Raw genomic sequence first — 24,282 nt, 5'->3', positions numbered from 1 at the left:
CTCCAGCTCCCACCTTTCACCTCACTACTTCTCTTCATGTCAGTCAGTTCAAGACGAAGTAATTGCTTCACTCAGGTTGGAATAAAATGCGTGGGGATGCGTGATCATCATCATCAACTACGGGTTGCTTTATAATTTGCGAAGTGATTTAAACGCCACCATCAACACACTGCATTTAAAGCAACCCCAATTTAAGTGTGTGCACCAGTTCATCATTTCACCTGCACGTCTCCAAATCAAAGGGAGGCGGAGTCTTGCTGGTACACACACACACACACACACACACATACACGATTGGCCTCAACCTGTAGACCTGTCTGCGAGGAGGACAGAGGCAGCAAGGGAGGGGTAGTTAGTTACCGACATAATTATGATACAGAGCAGAGAACTATCTGTATACTAACCAAACTGGAGAGATATCTGTTGCCTTCACTGTGCTCACATACCCTACTAACTACATATCTGTCAGTGGCGTTGAGGGGTGAGCGCATGTTTAATGGCATTTGGGAAGACTCCGCGGCGCTCTCCGGGTAGAAGAGGAGACATTACGGCGCGAGTTAGCTAACGTTAGCTCGCTAACAAGGTCAGTTTGAGTTTTGGCTTCTGTCCCTGTTTCAGCAGTAGCGTCTTTTAAAACGCTACCCTTCATCATCTTTGCTTATTTGGCTCATGAACAGAATTAGCACGGCCACCCGTCCCCTGACAGGACAGGTAACCAGCTATGTTTGCCATCAGTATACTCTCTCGTCGTTAGCTTGTTAGTTAGCCACACTCGGCGGCTATCATCGCTCAGTCCACAGTCGCTCTTAACTCGACTTTGGTGCTCGACGTTTGAAAGTGATGGAGCTAGCTCACGTAGCGCCGCTGAAGGATAATCGCCAAGAAGCAAGCTTTTGTTTTTAGTTAGTTACAGCATCGGTAATGCAGCCGGGCTGAGCTGACGTTAGCGGTAATAGAGAGAGGCAGGCAGTTGTGCGGTGATTGTCCCAGCAGCAGCAGCACCAGCTCGCCTCTTGTTTCCGCCTAGAATAAAACAGGTGCATCTCTGCGCTAGCGACGGGCAGATGCGGGGTATCACTCTTATGTAGACGGTTATCAGATTAGTCATTCCATTTTTGCGCGGTTTAAAGGAATAATTATCCCATAAAGACAGTGTTAACCTAGTGTGGGCTGCTAAATGATTTATCAAGGTTGAACGTTGTAGGTGGCGTTATCATTTATAAAAGGCCTCATGCACCGACTCTCGTAGAAACCGGGGCAGCTGAAACGGGCCCGGTTGCTAACGTTTTTTTAGTCACTCAGCTAGCTAGAAAACAGTGACTGACTGGCTTGCACACATTCCTGTCAATGCTATTGATCATGATAGCAGCTATAATAGCGGTGTTTTGTTAAATCACGTCAAAAACGACATCTGCTGTCATCAACCACAGCGTCTTTGTCGTTGTTGACGTTACACTGGGAAGGGCTGGATTTAGCCTAACTTACTGTTAGTTAGCGTGGATTTGCAAACGTTTTTTAAAAATAAAAACAAAATAAAATCGTTCCAGCAGGTCCGGTAGCTTTGTTTTAATCTCATGTTGTCAAATATAGTGATATAAAGAGTTTAACATTTGTGGCTAGCAGTAATCAATCGTTAGCAATTAGAAGTGAAAATCAGTTTACACGAAATCAGCCGATACATCATAACAACGGCTAATTTTCAGATAGTGTCACTTGTTGGGGAGCTTTACAGAGCTGAGATTTGGCGTTTTTCATTGTTTTACACTTGAAACTTTACTCTTCCTTCAGTATGTAGATAACACCAACTGTTCATAAAAATATACAAAAGTGATTTGTTCACTTGCAACGCCGGGTTTTGACTGCATATAGTAGTTTTCCTGTGGCGTTAAACGAGTTGCTACAGTATCAGATCTTCATGGCAGGTTAACAAAAGGCCGATTTTTGTATTTTTTGCTCCACATATTTCATTACTTTGTTGGAACAGTGGAGGGGGCAACACAAGGGAAACATCCAATTGCAAAGCAAGCTTGTCTTGTGGATATGTTTGTTATTCAGCTCATGCACTATCGAGAGGCTGCTGGATGTGGTACGTCAATTCAATTGGCCCTGAGTGCCACTGTGCATTGGTGCCCTAATTATTTTTGATGGTTTTTAAGTTTTAACTACTATTGAACTACAGACAGTATGGGTATCACTGTTGTAAACTGCCCCCCCCCAACCCCACCCCAGTAGTGCAAGCCTCAGAGAAATGGGCAGAAATCTCCCACACTTCAGGTCTGTGTCATTGTACTGTTTACCATACATAAAAAGGGCTTGTTATAGAAAGTGAGATTTTAATAAGAGTTTGGTGTATACCCAGTTATAAGAACAAAATGTATTATTATCAACTCCCCACTATATATTGAAAGTAACACTTTTGTACATTATAATCTTAAGTGCTGGGGGTTTTATTTCTTACATATTTAAGCAAGGGTACCATATGGCTGAGCCCCAATGCTATTGTAAAGAAATTGTCACAATGATAACAATGAGGGATAATTATCCCCTCTATGAGCAATGTGAAATGTGATTAAGGCAGGTTGTGTTTCTCCAAGACTAGGCTTTGAATGTTTGCTCTATTCTTAATCCAGAGTGATAATTGTAAATGAAGTATATGATATGCTTTTTAAAAAAATTTTCACACTGTACTCAAGGCATGTAAGGCTAATTCTCTCATTTGATTGTTGGCCTTTTGTTCAAATGAAACACCCTCCATTACTTGTTGAAGTTTACTCATCTTAAACACATACTATTATGAATTAATATTGTGTTGTTGTTCATTTGAATGGCATGTTAGAAGACTGCAAATCAACATATTAAAACGTTTTATATTTCTTAATGAGATGTTGTTTGAATCGGGTTCTGAATTACTCGCACGCTGTGAAATGAGATCATGGTAGAATCTAGGCCACATTGTGGAGAGCTCACTTTGATGCTCAGATGTTGCTTTTTTTTTCTCATGTGTGTGGCAACAGCCCGAGGTGAGGTGTAAATGTTCATTCTGAATTCAATTAAGCCTATGGGCAAAACCTATTTTCATGTTAATGTTTGTATTTTACATTTAAACATGAATGCATAGATGAATCAAACAAATACGTTTCTGTCTTCATATTCAGTTTGCATTTTGTAGGCTTTTGAAGATCCTATATCCTTACATGGCCATGTGTCTTTAAGTCACTGCTTAGTGCTTTTTTTGTCTAGAATCATCGGTGTCAGAAGAGGGCTGTACAGGAAGAGGGGGAAAGGTCATGGGAAGTAAATCCCACTCAACTGACTCAGTAGATAAAGACCTCAGATAAAGGTGCATATCTCAACCCGGTTAATGGGTTAGGTGGGACAAGACTCAGTATTGTGTGTGTATTTGTGTGTAGGTGGCAACATGTCAAATTAGTGAAGCTGATAAGCAACGTGTCACTATTTTTTAACTCATGTTTCAGAGTGACTTTGTGCCTTATGTTTGAAATGTTCTTTCTCCTATACGTCCATCTAGCATTTCAATGTACTGTACATTCAGGGTGCTGGAGGGTACAGGAGCCCTGTGGATATGAACTGATTGTATGTCATAGTTTTCCCAGCTGGCAGTCTAGTCATAACAGTGTACTTCTGTGCCAGAAACACTGCACTATGTCACTGCTAGCCATGGCACAGCAGTGAATAATAACGCCTCATGTACACAGAAAGTAGAATACATTGGTTGCTCAATATGGTTTGAGGAGTTTTTGTTTTGTGTATATTAGCCTAAATGTTCTTATTAGCTGCTAACAGTAGATAATTTACTGACTCTTTTGAATTCCCTACAAAAACGTATTGTAGCTGCCTTTTGTAAGTTTTTGTCCAACGATGAATCATACATCTTGAAATGCCAAAGCAATGGGTTGGCCTGTCTAGAGCACCAGCATAGAGATTTTGGCTCCTCATAGTTATATGGTCAGATTAGAAATATGTGGGTAGCTGTTGTAAAAAGGAGTAGAGGAGAGGGATGATTCTTGAATCCACAGAAACCAAAGTTTCTTCTTGTTTGTTTTTGATTGATTGAATTTTGGTAGGTATGAATTTAGCAGATAAACCTAACGCTGAAAATTGATTTGTCACAAAGGTTAGAGATTATTTAAACTGCACAATTCATAGAAATGCATTGTGGGTATTTTTTTTATTGGCTTATCCAAAGGTGTACTTATCTTCAGTAAAATAAGAATGAAGTGACCAATCTTTCAACGTGTTTTAGGACAAATATATAGCATTATTGAAATGATAAAGTCACCACACAGTTACAGCAGGTTATGTTGTTTAGATTTGTTTTTGTCAGTTCAGTAGAATTGCCATGTCTGAAGTCTTTCAAATCTTATTGAAAGGATTTTGTAATATGATATGGGCGCTGACACTCTAGTATTGTGGTTAAAGGTTTAGGGACATTCTGATGAATTTTATTTCATCTTTTTATCTTTGACACCCTTCTGAGCTACTGAATAGAGGTCTGCACAGCATCTGCAGGATTTCCAACCGTCACTGCCAATTCCCACAGAGTCAGATCACTTCTACCTGCAACAGTGTTTACTGTTGAAAATCTTTCTGCCCCACCCAGCCATGGAAAATACAGTTGCTCAACTGTTTTATCAGCCACCTTTTTAGATACATAAATTGCAAATAAGCCATATTAAATAGCAAACCAAAAAAAACCCCACTTCAGACAGTGGGACCTGAAAGTAAATAAAAATGTTATAGATTGTGTCCTCATTTTTTAAGATACTTGATGAAATTTCCCAAAAGAACATGCAAACCAGGTGTTTTGAATTTCAGATGTTTGAACCAAGCGATAGTGTTATTATCTGGATTTGGATTTGGGTGGTTACTTTTCTTGTTGTTAAGATCTGAGCAAAATGTAACCAATTGTCTGACTAGTCTTTTTAAAGAGAGTGAAAGAGAAAGCAAATGGTTGAGTGAACCAAAGCAATCTGAAGCTTGGCTTTCTTAGCTAGTGCATCAGGTATGTGGTTAACTGGAAGACCATGCATTTGCGTGCATGGTTGGTTGAACTAATGAAGTATAGACGAAAATAACATGTTTGTTACATTTTATACCGCATACCAAAACAATGAGGCCAAGCACCAGTTTCTGCTTATGTTATAGAGAATACATGTTAATTTTGTGAACATTTGTGTTGGGTTCTGCAAAATCCCTATCCCATTGCAGAGCAGCCCTCTTTTATTGCTTGTTTCTTGTAGGGGTGTAGCGGTACACAAAATGCACGGTTTAATATGTACCTCAGTTTTGGGGTTAGGGTTTGGTACGTTTTTGGTACAGCAGAAAAAAAAAGAAGGTAGAGAATTATATTTTGGCCTTTTTATTTTGAAAAATGTAAACATCCAACAATGGTTCATTGGTCAAAACTATTACTGAAACAGTTTAGTTGTGCTGCAGTGCAAGGAGTCAGGACACCTGCTGACAGCTGTGTTATGCTGATTTATGGTCTAACTGTATATAAAGTAGTTGAAACTAGCTCCACTTCTAGCAACTACAATAGTAACATGCTGCTTACACACTGATGCTTCAGTATCAATAATCTATTGATGTCATATATAATAATATATATGGAAATATTTAAAGCCATGTTAAAAGTCCATGTAACTTAGAATTGCAACTGCCTTATTTGAGCTGGATTTAGTCTCTTCCTTGTGTGTTTGATGTTTGTGTTCCCTATCTGTTGTTTTTATTTCTACTTAAACTGTAACTGGTGTGCTGTTTTGGCCAGGTCTCCCTTGGAAAACAGATTTCAATCTCAAGGGAGTTCCTTGTTAAATTTAAAAAAAAAAAAAAAATCAGTTAGAGGGACCAAACCACTACTTTTACTTTCATACTTTTTACCAACATTTTCTCTCTTTCTCTCTCAGAACTGGTTCTTATGACGTGCAGTCTGACTACGTCAGAAATCAAAGTTTTTATCATTGTTCTGACGGCTTCACTCTAAGGTGGAGTGAAAAGCTGACTGTCACAGAGAGGGGAGGGGGATGGGGTGACAATTATTTCACAGATATAACGGAGCATGTTTTAATAATAGTGTTGCATACAGTCAGTGAAGACATCGACACTACAGGGTAACCAGCCTACCTTGGCTAAGCCAGCTAGCATACACCCATTAGCATGCTATAGCTAAGTGGTGTGCTGCCAAAATGTTCCGAGTGGAACTTGTGCTCAAGAATTATTGTTCTGCATGTTGGACTAAGTGGATAATTAAACTATTTTGACAGTAATTGTTTGGGGGGAAAAAAGTAATTGTTTGGGTCATGGAGCGTATTCTTTGTACAACTGCATGCACCAAACTGTAATGTCTGTAACGTGACGGTTCGAGATGAATACATGTACCGTCACACCCCTAGTTTCTTGTATGATTCAAGCAAATATTGCAGGGGTTAGCTCAAACAGCATAAAACATTTTTAGGGGGATTGATTGATTTCATGGTGTAGATTCTAGACCAAGAGGTTGTGAATTACATGTATTTTAATTAGACCCTCTGTAAGAAGTCTCCTCCATCGTGGTAGTAGTTTAGAACAGGCAATATTTTGCAGTATTTAAGTTGACGTCACAATCTTGTGCCAGTCAGACATTAGGATTCCAGGCAACTGGCTGACCCTCCTCTGCCTGTTTCTGAGTGCTACAGGATTGGGGTTGGCTGGGTCAGCACAATGGAGACTCATAATTCCAACCCCCAGGGCACCTAATTAAAACTTACAACCAAGACAAACAACCTTTGACACAAATGCATCTCATGAGAATCACTATTACTGAAAATGCCATGGCAGAGAAGTGAAGATCAGTGGGCGATCAACATGTTCTTTTTTTTAACGATGTTTATTACTGTGAAACTACAAGTGTATAATCTAATCTGGCACAAATAACCCTACAATTTCATTACATTTTATTTCAGTAGCTGTAGATAATGTTTATCTTAACATTTATAAAATTGCATGCGTTTTTGAGATCAGTATTTTTAGTCACTCTTTCTGCTGTGATTTATTAATTCCAAATATTGCCTCAGTTATAAATTATAGTGGGAAGACAAATGCTGTGTCTGAAATAACTCCCTTGTTCACTCATTCATCAGTCCCTAGGTAATGGACACTCAATAGTTTACTGTACTGTGAGCAGTAAATTGGAATTTAGGACACTTACACTGACATGTGTTGTGTCGCCTGTCTTATTTATTTTCGTATCTATAAATGTGGTAGATTGCACTGTGGCATTGCTGGCAGACATTAGCGCACACATCATGAACACTACTTCTTCTTTTGTTCTATTGGGAAATTTTTGAGGTTCCTATATAGTGCATAAATATATAATACACTCATAATTTAGACACTCAATTAAAATGGCAGACAGTAAAGTGTACTCTATAATAAATAGGGATTGAATTTGGACACAGGAAAAGTATGTTGCAGCATCAGGTCTTTAAAAAGTAACAACAATGGCACAGCACTGTTAAATGCATAATATGCAGTTTTGGTATGCAATATACAAACTCTGTTGGTAGTATTGAGGTAGGGAACTCAGAGTGTTATGACTTGGTATTAGCAGAAACTTTTTGTGAGGCAGTAATACTACTTGTATGTTTGCACTGATGCTTTTTGCTGTTTGTCACTTTGTCACACTCATGTTTGTTTTTTGCTTTGTTTTCTCACATAGCTGCCTGACATGGCTGTCTAACAGGCTGCCATAGATCTCCTTATGGATCACAGGGGACTACAAAGAAAAAACACTGTCTGTGAGCATAGCCAATAACTAGGGAATCTGACCCACAAGCACATCATCAGACTGACTTCAGTGCATGTGGCCTCTTCAGTTGTTCATAGACATCTGTTGGGCAGCCCAAAGGCCTATTGCTATGCACTCTAAACGGAGAGACATGAGCTGTGGGAATGCTGGGAGGAGCAGGCTTCTTTCGAGCAGGACTATCTCCCTGGTAATAGGGCTTCTGGTGACCGTGGCCCAGGGTGCTGCGCCAGAACAGCAAGAGACACTGGTGGAGATGATTTCTGTGGAACTAGAGGCTTCCATGCAGTCTTCTGTGCTCTCTGAGCTCCAGGCTGCAGCATCCTCAGTTGGTGAAGGGCCGCCTACAGCTATCCCAGATTCCTCTGCAAAGAATGGGGGCGTGCACACTGGCATCCCTGACTCCTCGGCAATCGTGGGCCAGGTGTTCCAATTGAAGGTTCCACCAGGACCTGCCAATGCAAGCTGTAATGTCCATGTAAGTACACATAAAGTAAATCTGTTGATTATATGTGGGAAATGTTTGTCATGTAATCCTTCATAACATAGTATTTAAGTATTGGTAGTGAAAACTATTTATTGTAAATTATTTTATCTGTAACTCTGAGGTCTGATTTAATTGTTCAATGAGAATAGCATTTCTGTTAAAGACAAACTCAGAAAAACAAACTGGTGAGTATGGTATGCCTTTCCTGCTATACTGACTGGCATTTGTTGGGATGATTTATTTGTTTGCACAGACCACACCCCAGGCGTTATTTGTGTACACATCTGAATGTTCACATTAGACTGTGTCATGGAAAAATTCCTCTCTAACCAGGATGTTTAGGTGTACTGAATAAAGCTCTGAAAGCTGAGAATTTCTATAAGAATGTTAAACAGTAAAAAGGGGTACTACTGAAGATGTGTGCAGTTGTCTAAAGGTGGTAAAAATGTGCACTCTTATTTTATTGGTCTTTTGTCCTTAATTGGGACCACAGTGGTCACGTTGAATATTTGTTCTGTTTCAGTAGACATGCATAATATATTGTATTTATCCATTGAGTTTTGAACAGTTTTCAACTGCTGATTGAAGCCGACTGGTGCAATTTGTTCCAGTCAGACTTATGAATGAGTTGAGATTATTATTGGCCCAAGTGGTGATGCAGAATGATATCCTATCATACGGTAATAACTCAAAATGAAGAGTGATGACTCACATAGTTATTATGAATAGAAGCTCACTCTGCTTCCTGTTCATATTTGGCAAGATTTGATCAACTGAATGGAATTTGGAGAGGGTGTGGGTGTTGGAGAGATAGTGAAAGCATTTTTGTTTTTACTCTAGGTATATATGTGTGTGTGTATTTTCCTAGTTCCTGTCTGTTTTTTTAAGTTCTTGTTTCTCTTGCAACCTCAATAGGAACCAGAGAATTAAATAGAGATTATAATTTTGATCATTGATTCATTGTTTAAGTAGTTCCTCAACAAAAAATACCCAACTTCTCCTAGTTGCAACTTCACAACTGCTACTTGTTGTTTTTTTTCTGTTCTATTACATTATGATATAAAGCTCAAATTCAGACTAAGCAAGTGATTTTCAGACCCATCACTTGGGTTCTGGTTATGTTTCATGCTCATTTGTAATTATTTTTGATTTACTTAATGAAAGTAAGTAATGAGTTTTCCCTTTTCATACTCCACTTATATCTCAGAAGTATACTTATAGTATTAAATATTAATGTTCTGTATTTCCTCCTGTAGCTCACTGAGATGGGAAAGGACACTTTACCCTCCTGGCTATATTGGGACAAAGAAAGCTGCATTCTGAGAGGCTTGGCCCTGGAGCAGGATAAAGGTGTGTATCATATCTTGGTGTCTGGAGAGGAGATAATTGAGAAGACTGGCAGCCAAGTGTTTCCCAGCACGGTCTTCTCTATTGAGGTATACCCAGAAGAACGGGCAGACTCTGAACCAGCCCTACTCACTCTACAGTCAGATATCAGTGGCCTCCAGCCTTTCACCTGTGGCTCTGAGGAGCCGGTCACTGTCCTCACAGTCATACTGGATGCTGACTTGACAAAGATGGTTTCTGAACAGAGGGTCAACTTACTAGGCATTATGAGAAAATTCTCACATGTGCCCTTGGAGCACATGAGGGTGGTCCCTGTTGTTAACAACCGCTTATTTGACATGTCTGCTTTCATGGCGGGGCCGGGGAATGCCAAGAAGGTGGTGGAAAATGGGGCCCTACTGTCATGGAAACTTGGATGTGCCCTTGACCAGAGCAATATTCCTGACATTAGCAGCGTCCAATCCTCAGCAAAGGATGGGACCATGTCAGCCCGGCTGGGATACCCAGTGGTTGGCTGGCACATTGTCAACAAAAAGCCCCATGGAGTGAAACGGGTAAGACGGCAGTTATATAATACTCCTACTCCAGTGCCCTCCCTGCTTCCTCCAACTACTCACCCAGAGCCCCCTGTACGTGTTATTCCCACCCCAACTTCACCTTCTATTGCACCAGCAACAGACAACTCTGCACCCCCTGTTCGAGGCCCTTTGCCTCTTCCAGTGAAGCCCACTATGAGAGTCAGAGATCAGATAGCCCACACACCTGTTTTTGGACCTCCCCAACCCACCAGAGTACTAGGAACTACGAGCACCATCCCTATCCAGCCTACCATGACCCGACCTACATTTGTTGAGGCCACTGCTTCTCCAACACCACCAAGCACCACCAAAAGACCCAAACCCCCTGCCACAAGGAAACCCAAGAAACCCAAAACCTCCACCCCAGCTCCTCGGGAACCCAAGTCCACCACAGCTAAACCGCCCAAACGCACCACTCCTCTCTCTTTGGCTCCAGACTTAAATCAAAACCCAGAGATCCGCAACGCTATTGATCAGGTGAATGCATGGGTGGGCACGTACTTTGAGGTTAAGATTCCTCCCGATACATTCTTTGACAGAGAGGATGGTACTACTGACAAGCTGCGTTTGACTTTGAAGAAGACCCCCAAAGAAGCAGTGAATGAAACATCTTGGATCCAATTCAACAGCACTATTCAGCTGTTGTATGGACTTCCAGAGGAGCAGCATGAGGGGAAACATGAGTACTTCATGTTAGCTACTGATAAGGGTGGGAAGAGTATCATGGATGCATTTGAGGTTCGAGTCAACCGTTGGTCGACTAATGACAAACCATCAGTTGTGTTTGCTGCTCGTTTCCATGGTGACCCTAAAACTTTAAGCAATGATGTCCATAAAAAGATTCTTTTGACCAAAAAGTTGGCTTATGCCCTTGGTGATCGAAATAGCAGCACAGTGACCCTGAGAAGCATCACTAGGGGCTCCATAGTGGTAGAATGGACCAATAACAGTCTCCAGCAGAGTCCTTGTCCAAAGGACCAGATCACAGTTCTCAGCAACAAGATCTCTGACCCCCAAGGCACACCTAAACTGGCCTTCATCAAAGCCATGGAGCCTGAATTCAAACCCATTAACATCTCCATTCGTGGCACAAATAAATGTCAAAGCTATACCTTCATTCCACCAGGAGAGGTGCCGATACTTGTTATTCCTACTGTTACACCTTCACCTGGGACAGGACGCAGGAGCAGTGATGATGTGTATTTACACACAGTCATCCCTGCTGTGGTGGTAGCAGCCCTGCTGCTAATAGCAGGGATCATTGCAATGGTCTGTTACCGTAAGAAGCGCAAAGGGAAGATGACCATAGAGGAGCAGGCCACTTTCATCAAGAAAGGAGTCCCCATAATATTTGCAGATGAGTTGGATGATTCCAAGTCACCCCCGTCCTCCAGCATCCCTCTTATCCTTCAGGAGGAAAAGCCCCCACTTCCACCTCCAGAGTACCCTAACATGGCAGGCCCCCACAGTACCCTGCTTAACCAGGATCTGCTGGAGGAGTATTCTGTTTATCAAGATGATGATCCTAATGCCCCCCCTTACCAGCCCCCACCACCATTTACTGTCCCCATAGAGGGCAAAGGCTCCCGCCCCAAGAACATGACCTCATACAGGTCACCACCTCCCTATGTGCCTCCCTAACGCTCACTGGAGCTTTCAGTTTGGAAAGCAGGTGCAATTTAGGGATGCTTGTTGAAAACTACTACAGGAGTAATTTTACATGTGTTCAATGAAACGGCTTTGACTTTGTAGAGGAGCAGGCAACCATACCCATATATTTGACCATCATGGATAAGACACTGTATCGTACAATTCTACTACTGGCACAGGGCAAATGGATGGGGAACAGTTTGTAATTCCAGCACTTTTTTTTGTTTGTTTTATTTTTGCTGTCCTTCAGATCTGCTTTTGACTTCTTGCATATTCTTATTTGTCTGTTTTTGCCAAGAAGAGTCAGTTGTATCTTCAATGACGTACTATTTCTATTGTATAGAAAATAATAAAGAAGCAGGAAAGACTGAAGCCCACAGGGCCTTTAAGCAGATGTCACCATGACAACAGACTTGAGGCTCTCCCTCACAATGTTAATCTTTGAGTTCCATATCACTCTTACCTGTCCTTTGGCTAGGTTTACTAAGATTTTGCACCTGTTATTTCTAGAGGGGAATGAAATACAAAAAGCCAAACTGAAAGCATGAAACACTTTATTTACACAGAAATCTGTTTGTTTCTTAGACTTTGATCTTTTCCTGTTCTCTTCTATGCTTTGCTCCCTCTTGACAATAACATGCAAACCTTGCACTTATGCAAATTCTTGTTAAACCTTGCACTATGTGTCTTGCGCAGAATTGAACGCAGTAAGTGGTAGTCCAATAAGAAGAAAAAAAAAATTCTTTTTGTATCCTTGAACTTGCCACATGACTGAGATTCCTCTGGTACTTGATCACAAAGGACATTACACTGATCACGCCTGTTGTAGATGTAGCCTAATTAAGTTACAAAACAAATAATGACTTCTTCTTTTCTTTCTTCTTTTTTTTTTTTTTTTTTTAAATGTGTGTGCCACTGAACCTGCCTATGAGATGACTGGTTTTGCTGTTGCCAAGGTGATGACAGTGGTCACAAGGCAAGCTTTGTGGGGTTGCTACAACAATAAAGAAGGGGCCAATGGTATGCTGTGGTTCACAGCAGGATGAGAATTGGCGACGTAGTCAATGAGGTGGATCCACTGTCTTATATTCAGTTGGTTTTGTTGGTATGAGGGGTGGGGGGTGCTCAGAGTTGCACTGTTATGTTTAGTGCACTGCCTGTTGTCAGTTCAAATGAGGCATGGGGACATGGGGATGTACATAATTGTGTGCCTGTGAAATTAAAGAACTCCATAATGTTAGTGTTTTATCAGTAAACCTAGTCGGGAAAAGGGTGGGCCAGAGTGGGAAATAATTTTATTTTTTAATTGTATGTCTAGATTTATGATCACAATCATAAAAAAAAAAACAACTTTATAGTTTGCGAGGGTACAAAAGAACGTTTACCTACCCATCACAAAAAAAAATAATAATGCATTATCTCAGTATGATGGGGAACAAAGAAACCACAACAATATGTGAATTATGTACATTTCATACCTGATATCACCATAAGAAAAAATGGTTAAAAATCTAATGTTTTTACTGAGTTTTTGATACAGTCTTAAACTTGTTTTATGAAAATATATTAATAAAATGTAATACTATTTGTAAAGCCTCAAAGATGGTGTAGAGTCTCTTTTTAATGGTGTTTTTTTTTTCTCTTTTTTTGAGAAAATGGAACTTGATTTTGGTTCTTTCGGTATGTTTATAAAATAGAGTTGTATGAGTATTAAAGAACTGATAAACACAACTTGCAGTACCAGGTCAATTAGAATATAAAACAGTGTCTTTGCTCTATATATTTTATCTACATGGTTAAAAGCAGATGTGTGATAAGTTGTAAAATTGGGCCATCTTTTACACAAATATTTGTATAGATTAGAGCTACAACAATAATTATTAGTCAAATGACAAATTTATTCAGCAACTATTTTGATAATCGAATAATAATCAAAGTCATTCTTAAAACGCAATACTAAATACTTGCTGGTTCCAGCTTCTCAGATGCAAATATTTGCTGTTTTTGGGTGTTTTTAAATGAGTGTAAATTTAATATTTTGAGGGTTTGGATTGTTGGTTAGACAAAACAAGACATTGGAAGACATCACCTTGGGCTGTGGACAGGCATTTTTCACTATTATCTGATATTTTATAGACAAAACAATTAATTGAGACAATAATTGCTGATTAATCAATAATAAAAATAATTGTTTGTTGCAGTCTTAGTATAGATTGTATGAAACTACTCACATTATGACCCTAGTCTCACTGATGCATACTTTTTACTCCATTTTTTTAGAATTAAGTGCAAACTATGAAATATGTTAAAGTTAGTATTCTTAAGGTTTGATAAGTAAGCTTGAAATATCTTACAACCTACTTTGCTCTCCAAATTTATTTTATCATCACATTTGTGACTCTACAGTACGTCACACTGTAGCACAGAACCTGTGGCTTTATTGCAGCCTTGCTTTACAGTGTGTTGTCACTTTCTCAACAGTTTATAGAAATAGGCTCCAACGGTTGGGTGGTTTTGTCTATAGCATGAGCCACACACTCTTTGTTGTAATAAACCAAGTACACAGCAGGCAGCCCTGGTGAGACAGTGTGATATTTTAAGAGAAGTGCTCCTTTTCTGTGGCATTTAGGTGGGCAGTTTATCTTTTTTTGGCTCTCTGTTCCTACATCTCTTGGAGAAATATCAATAACTATGACTAATATCTGCTCTCAGATTCTTTTAGTGTAGAGCTTGTGTTATGATGGCTTATTCGCGAGAGGTCAAAAACAGTTTCATTGGTTGGTGACACGTTGCAGACCCATGCTGCTTTGACAAATGTACATTTTCAGTACAAACTGCAATGCAGGGCATTTTGATTTGTTCTCGCCTAGAATGAAATCCTTTAACTGTTGTGAAAGCTTTTTGATGTAATTTTAACAGTATTTTACACTTGGTGAGTAGTTACTTAAAGAATTAATCAAGTTCTAAGTTTTGTACCTTTCAGCTCCCACAAAATCACTGATCTTTGAGGCCATGACTTATTGCAAAGAGGAAAAAAATGTCACTGAATTGTTACTGAAGCATACCCATAACCCCATACTGTGCATACCAGTTTAAGGTTTTGTATAGAATATGCATTGTCCATGAATCTGAGGAACAAAATCTTTTATTTCTTGATTGTCAGTGCTGTAATTATATTTGCCCTGCTCTCATTTTCTCAGTCTTACTAGTCTTAGTTATTATAACACATAATTGGTAATTATGAGGTGGGTTATGTTGCAAATTGAATGTTATAATCATTTATCAATTAGCCACCAACAATCTTAACTGTGGGCGACTGACTCATTTAAAAGAGCTATCAGTCACACCGAACTTAAAAGCTCTGCTCCCTACAAACACTGACTGAGATAAAATACAGCAAATGCTGTATATAAATATACAGGCTGAAATGCTGATATTTCACCTCTTGTTGCATAAATAAGACATGATTCCAGGTTTTCATTGGCTCGAGACCATGGCTACATGGTATGGAGTGCGAACAACATAATAAAATAATGACAAAACAATGGTAACCGGCAGGAATGTAGTACAACATAAATGGCCTAAAGAGAGGTTGAACATTCTTCAAAAAAGCATCCAATTCACATATAACTTTTGGCTTATTTGGATGTAATAGCAAACTCAATTAAACTTTAGATGGATGATATAAATATTACTTTTCCTTATTATTCATTATACACAAAATGTGATTCTTGTCTCCCAGGTGGTTGTCATTGCAAAGGTTACATATTTACAAGGCTTTATATTTTCCAGTGACACTGGGAACCCTGAAAATCTGAAAACATAACAGCCATTAACAACTGCAGGAAGGATCACCTCTGGCAGCCTCCGTTTGACACCTTTGGCTCACAGAGCCAGAGAGAATATGCCCCTGATCAAGTTGCTGGCCACTGAAAGACAAGAGTCGCATCTGCTGATGTGGCAATTCAGGCAGTTGACAGCAGCTCTGTGGGGTTGAGGTTGAGAGAAGTGAAAGTAATGCGCACCAACATAACCAAGAGCTGTTATGTCTTCCTGTCACTATTTAACACTAAAGCTGGACTTTTTTAGTAGTTAAGTTTGTTAGTTTGTATGCACTTTTAATAGTTTTAATGCAGAGGCTGCATGGGACTTGAAACAAAGTGACGACTTCCTGCAAAAGTACACAACCTACTGTATTTTTCTCAAAGCACATCTACTTTATGTAGAGGTACTGTGTCTATTAGTACTCTACATGAGGGATTATCTAATTGCTACAGCAGCAGTTGAGTGGTTTGAATCTACAAATGGAGTTGTGATAACAGCGGGCAGTAGTAGGTAATGAGGTTGTATCAAAATGTGGAGTTGAGGCTATTTTATGCCCTGCCAATCTCTCACTTCACACACCCCCTCCACACACACACACACACACACACTCATTAATAATGCATTAGGAATGAAAGTTAATGTACGTGATGAAAAATGTATAACCTCATGAAAAGCTATAGGAAGAACTGACCTTTTGGTCGATGTGTCTGATTCAGTGCACTTGAAAACCTGCTGTCGTGTGAAGCTTTGCAGCTCTGCACACAAAACCACATGTGTCATCCGTTGCACCTGCATCACCACTGTCAATGTGTGGGGGAAAAAATGTGCTAGAAAAAAAAAACACAGATAAACACAAATGCTTTGCCTCATAATTGGCTGAAATTGCTGCACAAATTTCCACATATCCATCCATATTTAGTGTTGACGCAACACCTGCTATATCTTTGTTATTTCAAACACTGGCAGAGCACTAATCAAAACTGGTGTTTTGAAAGCGTGTTTATAATTCCTGGGGTCATACCAAATTCTAATTAGGCCAATAGCAGTGCCAGGCCAAGCTCTCATTGCAAACAGGAGGGTAATTATTTCTGCTGCACAGTATTATTGACACAAACTTTTCTCTTGATTAAAAAAGAAAAACTAATCAGTCTTTGTGTGCACCCAAGTGCTTGAGGAGGCGGTAAGATGATCTGCTACTCTGCAGTGGAAATAGCAGAAGGCTATGATGGTGGGCAGCACCACATGGTATGGACAACTCAGTAATAGGCCTCATTAGATGCCCAAAGCCCAAGAAATGTAGCACTCTGTTTCCCATTAGGCTGAGAGCACAATGATAATAATAAAAACAGCGTAATGATGAAGGATAATTGTCAAGGAAGTAATAGGTATGTACTGCATATATATTTCATATTTTGATAGTTAAAGGCAATCCATAAAAATCTATATTGCTAAATATAAATACAATATTATTAGCAAAATTTTACAGTATTACAAAATTATCAGCAAAATGTACTTAAAGTATCAGAAGTAAAACTACTTTTGCAGAAAAATATCCATGTGATTGTCATATTAGCCTATTAGATATGATATTATTTAACTGTTATATTAGTTGCATTTTGATCAGCATTTTAATTCTGGTGGAGGTGAAGATAATCTTAACTACTTTATATATTATTGGGTAGTTTAATCTGTAATGCATCATATTTTATACACTATTCATATTATGTGTAAAGCTGCAATAACAATAGCTGTCAAGTAAATGAGGTGAACTGAAAAGTACAGTATTTCCCTCTCAATAGTAATGGAGTTTAGGGGTAGCATTAAATACTCAAATAAAGTGTAAGTACCTTAAAATTGTACTTAATTACAGTAGTTGAATGTGCTGTTTATGTACATAGGTCAAAGACATAATCAGATAAGATCAGATATTGAAAAGATAATCAGATATAGAAAATGAATGAGAGGTACCATCACTGCTAGTTTCATTTAGTATAAGAGGCTACTGAATTGTTGCCATATAACTCCCATGCAAATGTATTTTTTTGTGTTCAAATGCTTAAAATAGAAAAGATTACAATAACAAATCCATAATACATCCCTGAGCAAATCTAATGGCAACCTTTGGGGCTGAAAAATGAAGCCAACGCAGAAGTGCAAAAAACTGCAGTTCCTCAAATGGCCACTCCAAAAGTGAGTCAATCCCCAGAGAGTCACTCCTCATGTTAAAATGCCCAATTTAACAGCAAAAATAAACATGTTTACAGCCAGGTACAGAAAACAGTTTTGGTCTCTACAGCTACTTTCCCCGTTCATGATAAGTGTGCATGTTGAGTGACAGGTACTACCATGGCGACAATGTTGACTAGGTAATGTAACCATGGTGTAACCCCAGATTCACAGAGTATAGTCGTGGCCATCGCTATTTCAGTGTTTTCAGTTAATTGTAACATTTGGGTTGCCTAAAAACGTCTTATTCATCATTCGGTTGTACTAAAAGACCCTCTAAAGAGTCAGATATTCCGTTTTTTTTCTGATAAGTACATAAAACGGTTTGTAAAGCATTAGCATTAGCGCACCGTTAACCATAGACATGCACTGTGCTAACCAAGTATCAACTAGCCTCTAGCATAAAAAACAACAACAACAACAGAAGAAAAAAAAAAGAAACGAGAGTGGTGGCTAGCGGTGGCTATGTCTATCTTTTTTTTTTACAGTCTATGTAATGCAGCCCTGGAATTTCTGCTTATGTGACATTTTTAGGATAATGTGTGTATTGTCCTGTTGTTCTGTTAATAAACCTTGTAAGCCAAAGGGGCATAAAATGGGTGGTGGTGGGACAATACATTAATAACATTCAAATTTCAAATATTGTCCAAATACCTGAGGCAGTACAACACGAACTAGCTTAAACTGCATCTCAACATTACTCAACCAATTAACCAGTGTCATAAAATCTTGTGGGTAACAATAATGAACCAATAATTAGTCTGTGTGAAACATTTAGAAAAAATATTATCAACTCTTTCAAACAGTAGCTGGTATGTTTTTTTTTTAATTTAGAGAGCAAACTACTTTCTGCTTCCTGTCAGCTTACTGCTAATTAGCTAGCCAGAAAGCTAGTTTTAATAATGTACTGGTTATTGGAGTTTGTTCAACCCTGTGAAAGTTGAGCTTTAGTGGTGAGAAACAATAACACATTATTAGATATAATTAATAGGGCTGCAACTAATTGTTATTTTCATTATGAATCAATCTGCTGATTATTTCTCAGAGCCCACTGTGATGTCTTCAGTTTGCTTGTTTTTTCTGACTAACAGTTAAAACCTAAAGATACATCATTTATGACAAAGAAAAACAGCAAATTGGCACATTTGAGAAGCTGGAACTAAAGAAAGTTTGACATTATGCATGAAAAATGAACTGATTAATTGATTATCAAAATAGTTGCCGATTTATTTTCTTTCAACTGACTAATTGATTAATCAACTAATCGTTGCTGCTCTAATTATTAAACAATTTTGGATTGTAGGTTTTTAAGAAGACTGGTGAAGCGATTTTTTTCTTATAAAATGTTTTGTGTTCACATTTGTATTAATCACATTGTGTGGACAACTGTACCTGTTCATATAGTCACATATCTCACATTTGAGGGCAAAAAATCTGATCAACACAAGGTCAACAATTAAATTTTAGATTAAGATTAGAGTAAGGGTTTGGGTTAAGCATGCAGTCGTGGTTAAATAAGTATCAGTATCCAGGGAATTAATGTAATTATTTCCTTTCCTAGTTGACAAAAGCAAGTGCATGTGTGTTTCTGTTTTTTTTTTACTGTATATTCTCTTGCAGCATTTGAAATTATCATGATGAAATGAAGTCCTCACCTCATCTGAGATTGCCTCTTGTCTTCCCACCAACAATGCTTGCAGCGCCATCTTGTGAAAGAATCAAGTAAGTTCATTTGATACTTTGTAATACTGACATAATGTTGGCTTGCTTGCCCTGAGCGCTGAACAGGAAGTCTATTCAGAAGTCCATTTTGTCATCTGTCGGCACTGGTTGTACAGATCTTACATTTTGAGGCAGGGTAGTGAGAATGCACGGCTCTGAGGCATGGGGGCAAACTGAGAGGAAGTCAGAGATCTCTGCAGCATCAGTAGATGGCAGTAGCATCACACCATGGTAAAGGCACTGATTAATAACCTTTGCATGAGATCAACATATCTTTTGTAGACAAATAACAAGTAGCCTTAAGCTGTGGTAAACAAAATACAAAACTGCAATTATCATTTATCAGATGCTGTGTGTACAGACTACAAGATCCTATTATAAGATATTTGAGTTTATTTAAAGTCATTAATTAAAAGCCTAATGCTACATGTAAATCAATAAAGGTATCATTAATGTTTGCTATTTATTAAACTCAGCATCAGCAAAGAAGTGATCCCTAGTTAATTCCCCCTGATAATAAAATGTGTCGGCACTCTCTTAAGTCACACTCATAATTAGAAAGTGAGATAAGTTAGAACAAGTGTGAGACTCCACAATTCAGTCACAGATTTAGAAAGTGTAGACTAATTGCATTTTGGTTCTTATCTCATAAATTGGATTCATTCCAGAGCTGGGATGGAAATCCTCGTCTTCAGTCATGGAAGGAGCCCGTTTGCGCCTCAGATGCCGTGGATTTTCAGAGGCATGACAAAGCTAAGGAGTTGGGGAGGGTTTCATAACCAACCGGGGGAGAAAACATGACAGATGCTGCCTTGTGCTGGCTGCTTGCACTGGCGTTAATGGTGTGAGCAGCATTTTAAGCTGAGGCTTGCTGCTGGCAGGGGCCGAGGGCAGCAGCAGACACTTGTCATGTGAGAGGTTATTAGAAACATTTACATGGCTGTGCATTTGAGTGTAGAGGAGAAACAGCAGCACGGAGGTCAGGTTAAAACCACCTTGCTCTGCGATGTCATGTTGAACCATCCTCTGCCAGACTTGCAGAGATCACAGCTGAATCAACATGTAGTTTTTGCTCCAAAGATAGCAGGATCACTGTCGCTTTATGTACCATGTGGCACAGTCTTCTCAGTAGTTTAGATGGAAACTCTTTGCCCCCGTGTCATTTTGTGCAGTCCAGATAACACACAACATCTCAAAATAAAACATGGGGGTTGCTCAGTATGTGGTTGAGGTACACCATTTCTACTTTTTTACAGGCATTGTGTGAGCTGTCGGCCTCATGTTAGCACAATTTGTGCAGGGATTTGGTCCTTGCATCCTGCATGCTCCCTGCAGGCCGAAAGGCCAGATGGGTCAGTGACTGTGTAGTCGGGGCTTGGCGGGCCCCTTCTGTTCTCTGCGAGCGTCCACTCATGGGATCGAAACCCAAGAGACCAGAGTTATAGAGGCTGTATCACAAGGTGGATGGATTGCAAGCTGACATACTCACACACACATATGCATTCAGTGCACACATGAACCCCACACAGGTATATTGAGGGATGTACAGTGCCTTGTGCGCGGCAGAGACGTGTGTTGCATATTGCACTCTCCTGGAAGAGACAGATCTGTCAGAGGGCACAATGCTTTACCGATTAACAGAGAAGTTAACAAAAGAAAATGTGATTTTATTTAAAAATCCAGAAGCAGAGCTGATCTTTTATCTTTTCAGACAAGCTCTTCAAGGGTGTTACATTACCAAAGTGAGATTTTTCTTGCCATGTCATGTGGAAATTTAGTCAAGTCATCTTCAACTGTTATTGCAGTCCATTAACTCCATTGTGAAGATACATAATTGATGCAGCCTTTGGGTAGAGTTTAATCAAATGGAGAGCACTCCACACTCCACCGCCAACTGAAAAATGAGACACACAATCCTCTGCGATGTAGTTTGTGAGGTAAGACTATAATTCACAATTTGAACTGATTTATAATCATTTGACTTTACACTTCCTGCACAAACGCCTAAAGCAAAACTCATATCTTTTAAGCCTTTAAAGGTGGATTCATGTGAAGGATTTATGTGCCTGAATTAGGATCAGTTCTTAAGAAGAAAGTGGAATTTTGGGTTTTTGATTTCATTTCATCTTTGTTTGATGTGGATTTCTATCACACTTTCACAACTATTCATTTCCATTTCAGTATTTTGTTTCTCTTTGGGCATTTACTTTTCTTTGAAATAACAGTGATCTGTGTGGGATGTGGAAATACATTGTTTTTGCCATGCTTCACGAAATCAAGGGCTTAGCTCTCTTAAATTTCACAGCCAGCCAGCACTTATCTTTGTCAACTCCTGCTTAAGCCACAGATGATCTCCCTTGGTTTAGATGGGGTTGGCTTTTGCTTCTGCCGTGAACAGGAACTGCAATTCAATGTAAAAAAAATGTACTTTATTTTGTACAAGTGGGCTACCAGATCCTAAAATTGAGCTGCATCCTTCACAAAGCCAAAAAAACAACAAATACACAACATATTCACAAGATGTATGCCAGCACTCTGTACTTCTTTTCTCCATGAAAGCATTTTTCTGACAGGGGAAATTGGGGGAAAGCGGCAGATTAGCGTACCTACTCAGCTGCAATTTCTGAAGAGCATTCGTCTCGCTCAGCCGTCTTAATAACACAGCAGTCAATTAAATCCATGAAGCCAGATATGTAATTTTCATATAATCATTAACTGGGTTGAAAGATGGAATTAGAAGTTTGGATATCGATGATATAGGAGGGGAAGACAGTGAAAGAGACAGGGAGGGAGGCAGCGAGAGAGGTATAACAGTCATTACAGTGGAGGCAACACGTACTAAATCCCCCAGCCACACATGAGTGAAGATAAAGGAGGTGACTGAGCTAATTGTGTACTGTCAGAATCCATATCTCTAACGACTGTCAAATGAGCAAATTTCAGATGTATTCTCTCCACCCACCCAACTCCCCTCCAGGAGTAAAAGTGGTGAGAGAGAGAGAGAGAGAGAGAGAGGAATAAATACCAGGAGACACTAATGTGATGAGAATGATGCCTGGTCTCTTCCGCTGATTAAAAATGCAGTAACGCTGTCACACACACACATACCATACCATGCAGTCTAAGCTAGGCAAAGAGTAGTTCTGTGGACCCACAGATAAGAAATAGCACCCAGTGACCCTAAACAAATTTATTCACTAAAAAAAAGGGCTGTATCTGTTTCTTGGATCGCTCGTAGAAAAACAAACACAGCATTTTAGCTGCAGAGCATGTTCACAAAATTTACTCATAATCTTCCTGTGGAGGGTAATTAGTGACTATGAGGAGATGTGGATGATGTGATTCATGTCTGTCCAATGGCTATCTTACTGTACCACTAATTATAAAAATCTTATGTGTATGCGGTAACAGTACTGGCCTGATTTCTCCAGAACAGAGTAGATACAGAGGAAGAGAAAAATGCCGGGAAACAACTGGCATCATAAGGAGGTTTTGAGTACAAGATGCAGTGGGGAAAAATAAGAAGAGTGTCTTTATCCACCCTATGCTATATCAGGCCTCGGTTGGTCACTGACGGGAAGGAGATAAGGTTTCACTCTGGCTGGAGTTGGATAATTGGACATTTATGGTGAGATAGGAGAGCCCAGGGCCCAGGAGCCATGAAACAGAGCTAATCTAGACTCAGGATCAGTAAATTGTCTGTGAAAGAGCGCATCAGGAGTTCTGACAAGATAAGGAAGGCTTTCCTCAAAGGCGGAGCTGGACCAAAGTGACATTAAAACTCAGACTGAAGAGAGCCTGAGCCTTTGGTGCTGCGACTTCTACATGTCACATGAAGCGCACACTGAAATGTACATTTCATAGAACAGAAGCGTCACTTTGTCAAATTGGGTCACGCAAACGTGACCCAATTTGTAACCATCTAGACAGTTCTTAATAGTCAGAACCGATGGCAAGCCTACCCTACAGTGTACATTTTAAGGGTCTATAAAAATCTGTTGTTCGACTTCAAATGTTCCACACATAATAATCTGTGACTGACAGTCCTAAGAGTTTGAAACATTTAAGTCCTCCTGGTGGAGTGTGCCTTGCTCTCAGTCCACCATGATTAGTTTCCTCCCTTTGATGTTCTCCCACTTGATTCTCCCAGGAAACTGCTGCCTACAGAACAGATGCATACTGAGCAGGTGGGCCGTTACGTAGGAGCCTTGAGAGTTTTGGCAATGGAGTAGAACATACCTCTCACTATTTTAGACAGGTAAAAACCAATCCCAAACAAGCACCGTGTTCAGATTTTAAAATTATTCCTGCATTTCAAACATCGCCTCTCTTTAAGTTTTTGCTTCATATCGACATCCAAGGTGCTATTGAGCTATTTAGTGTTTCTTTTCTTTTTGCTGAGCTGCAGATCTAAACTCTGTTCAGCCCCTACTGATTACTTTTACAGCACACAGACACTGACACAGGCAATTAATTTGGTGGGGGAGAGGCTAGTCTTAATTGGGCAGAAGTGGGATTTTTCTTGGCTGTGTGCAACAGAAAATGACAGACTGTACGTATGAGAAGTAAAGACCATCTGGTCCCACTGGAGCTAAGAGAGATGCCAGACAAATGGAAAGTGAAACAACAGAAAACCTGTGTGG

General features: G+C 39.5%; 1 protein-coding gene across 4 annotated transcripts; it reads left to right on the top strand.

Annotated features, from left to right (window-relative positions):
- Nucleotides 1-280: 280 nt before the first annotated feature.
- On the top strand, nucleotides 281-13,597 carry LOC121896178 (dystroglycan-like). 4 transcript variants are annotated; one of them, XM_042409905.1, is made up of 3 exons: nucleotides 281-583; nucleotides 7,718-8,282; nucleotides 9,548-13,597. In XM_042409905.1, exons 2-3 carry the CDS (start codon nucleotides 7,860-7,862, stop codon nucleotides 11,855-11,857), a joined length of 2,733 nt encoding a protein of 910 aa, XP_042265839.1. In that variant the 5' UTR covers nucleotides 281-583; nucleotides 7,718-7,859; the 3' UTR covers nucleotides 11,858-13,597. The 4 variants fall into 4 exon arrangements, with proteins under 4 accessions (XP_042265839.1, XP_042265841.1, XP_042265842.1 ...); XM_042409907.1 differs by lacking the exon at nucleotides 281-583 and adding an exon at nucleotides 618-711; XM_042409908.1 differs by lacking the exon at nucleotides 281-583 and adding an exon at nucleotides 748-2,086.
- The last annotated feature ends 10,685 nt before the right edge of the window (nucleotides 13,598-24,282 follow it).

This window comes from Thunnus maccoyii, chromosome 4 (genome assembly GCF_910596095.1).
Source record: "Thunnus maccoyii chromosome 4, fThuMac1.1, whole genome shotgun sequence".
Lineage (NCBI taxonomy): Eukaryota > Metazoa > Chordata > Actinopteri > Scombriformes > Scombridae > Thunnus > Thunnus maccoyii.
The sequence above is the reverse complement of the archived record's forward strand: the minus strand, read 5'-3'. Positions and strand labels throughout refer to the sequence as shown.

Bases quoted from the DNA above. Each gene is read 5' to 3' on its own strand.
- LOC121896178 (XM_042409905.1), top strand. From the start codon at position 7,860: ATGTGGCCTCTTCAGTTGTTCATAGACATCTGTTGGGCAGCCCAAAGG. The intron at 8,283-9,547 runs GTAAGTACACAT...TTCCTCCTGTAG, and splicing joins ATGCAAGCTGTAATGTCCAT to CTCACTGAGATGGGAAAGGA.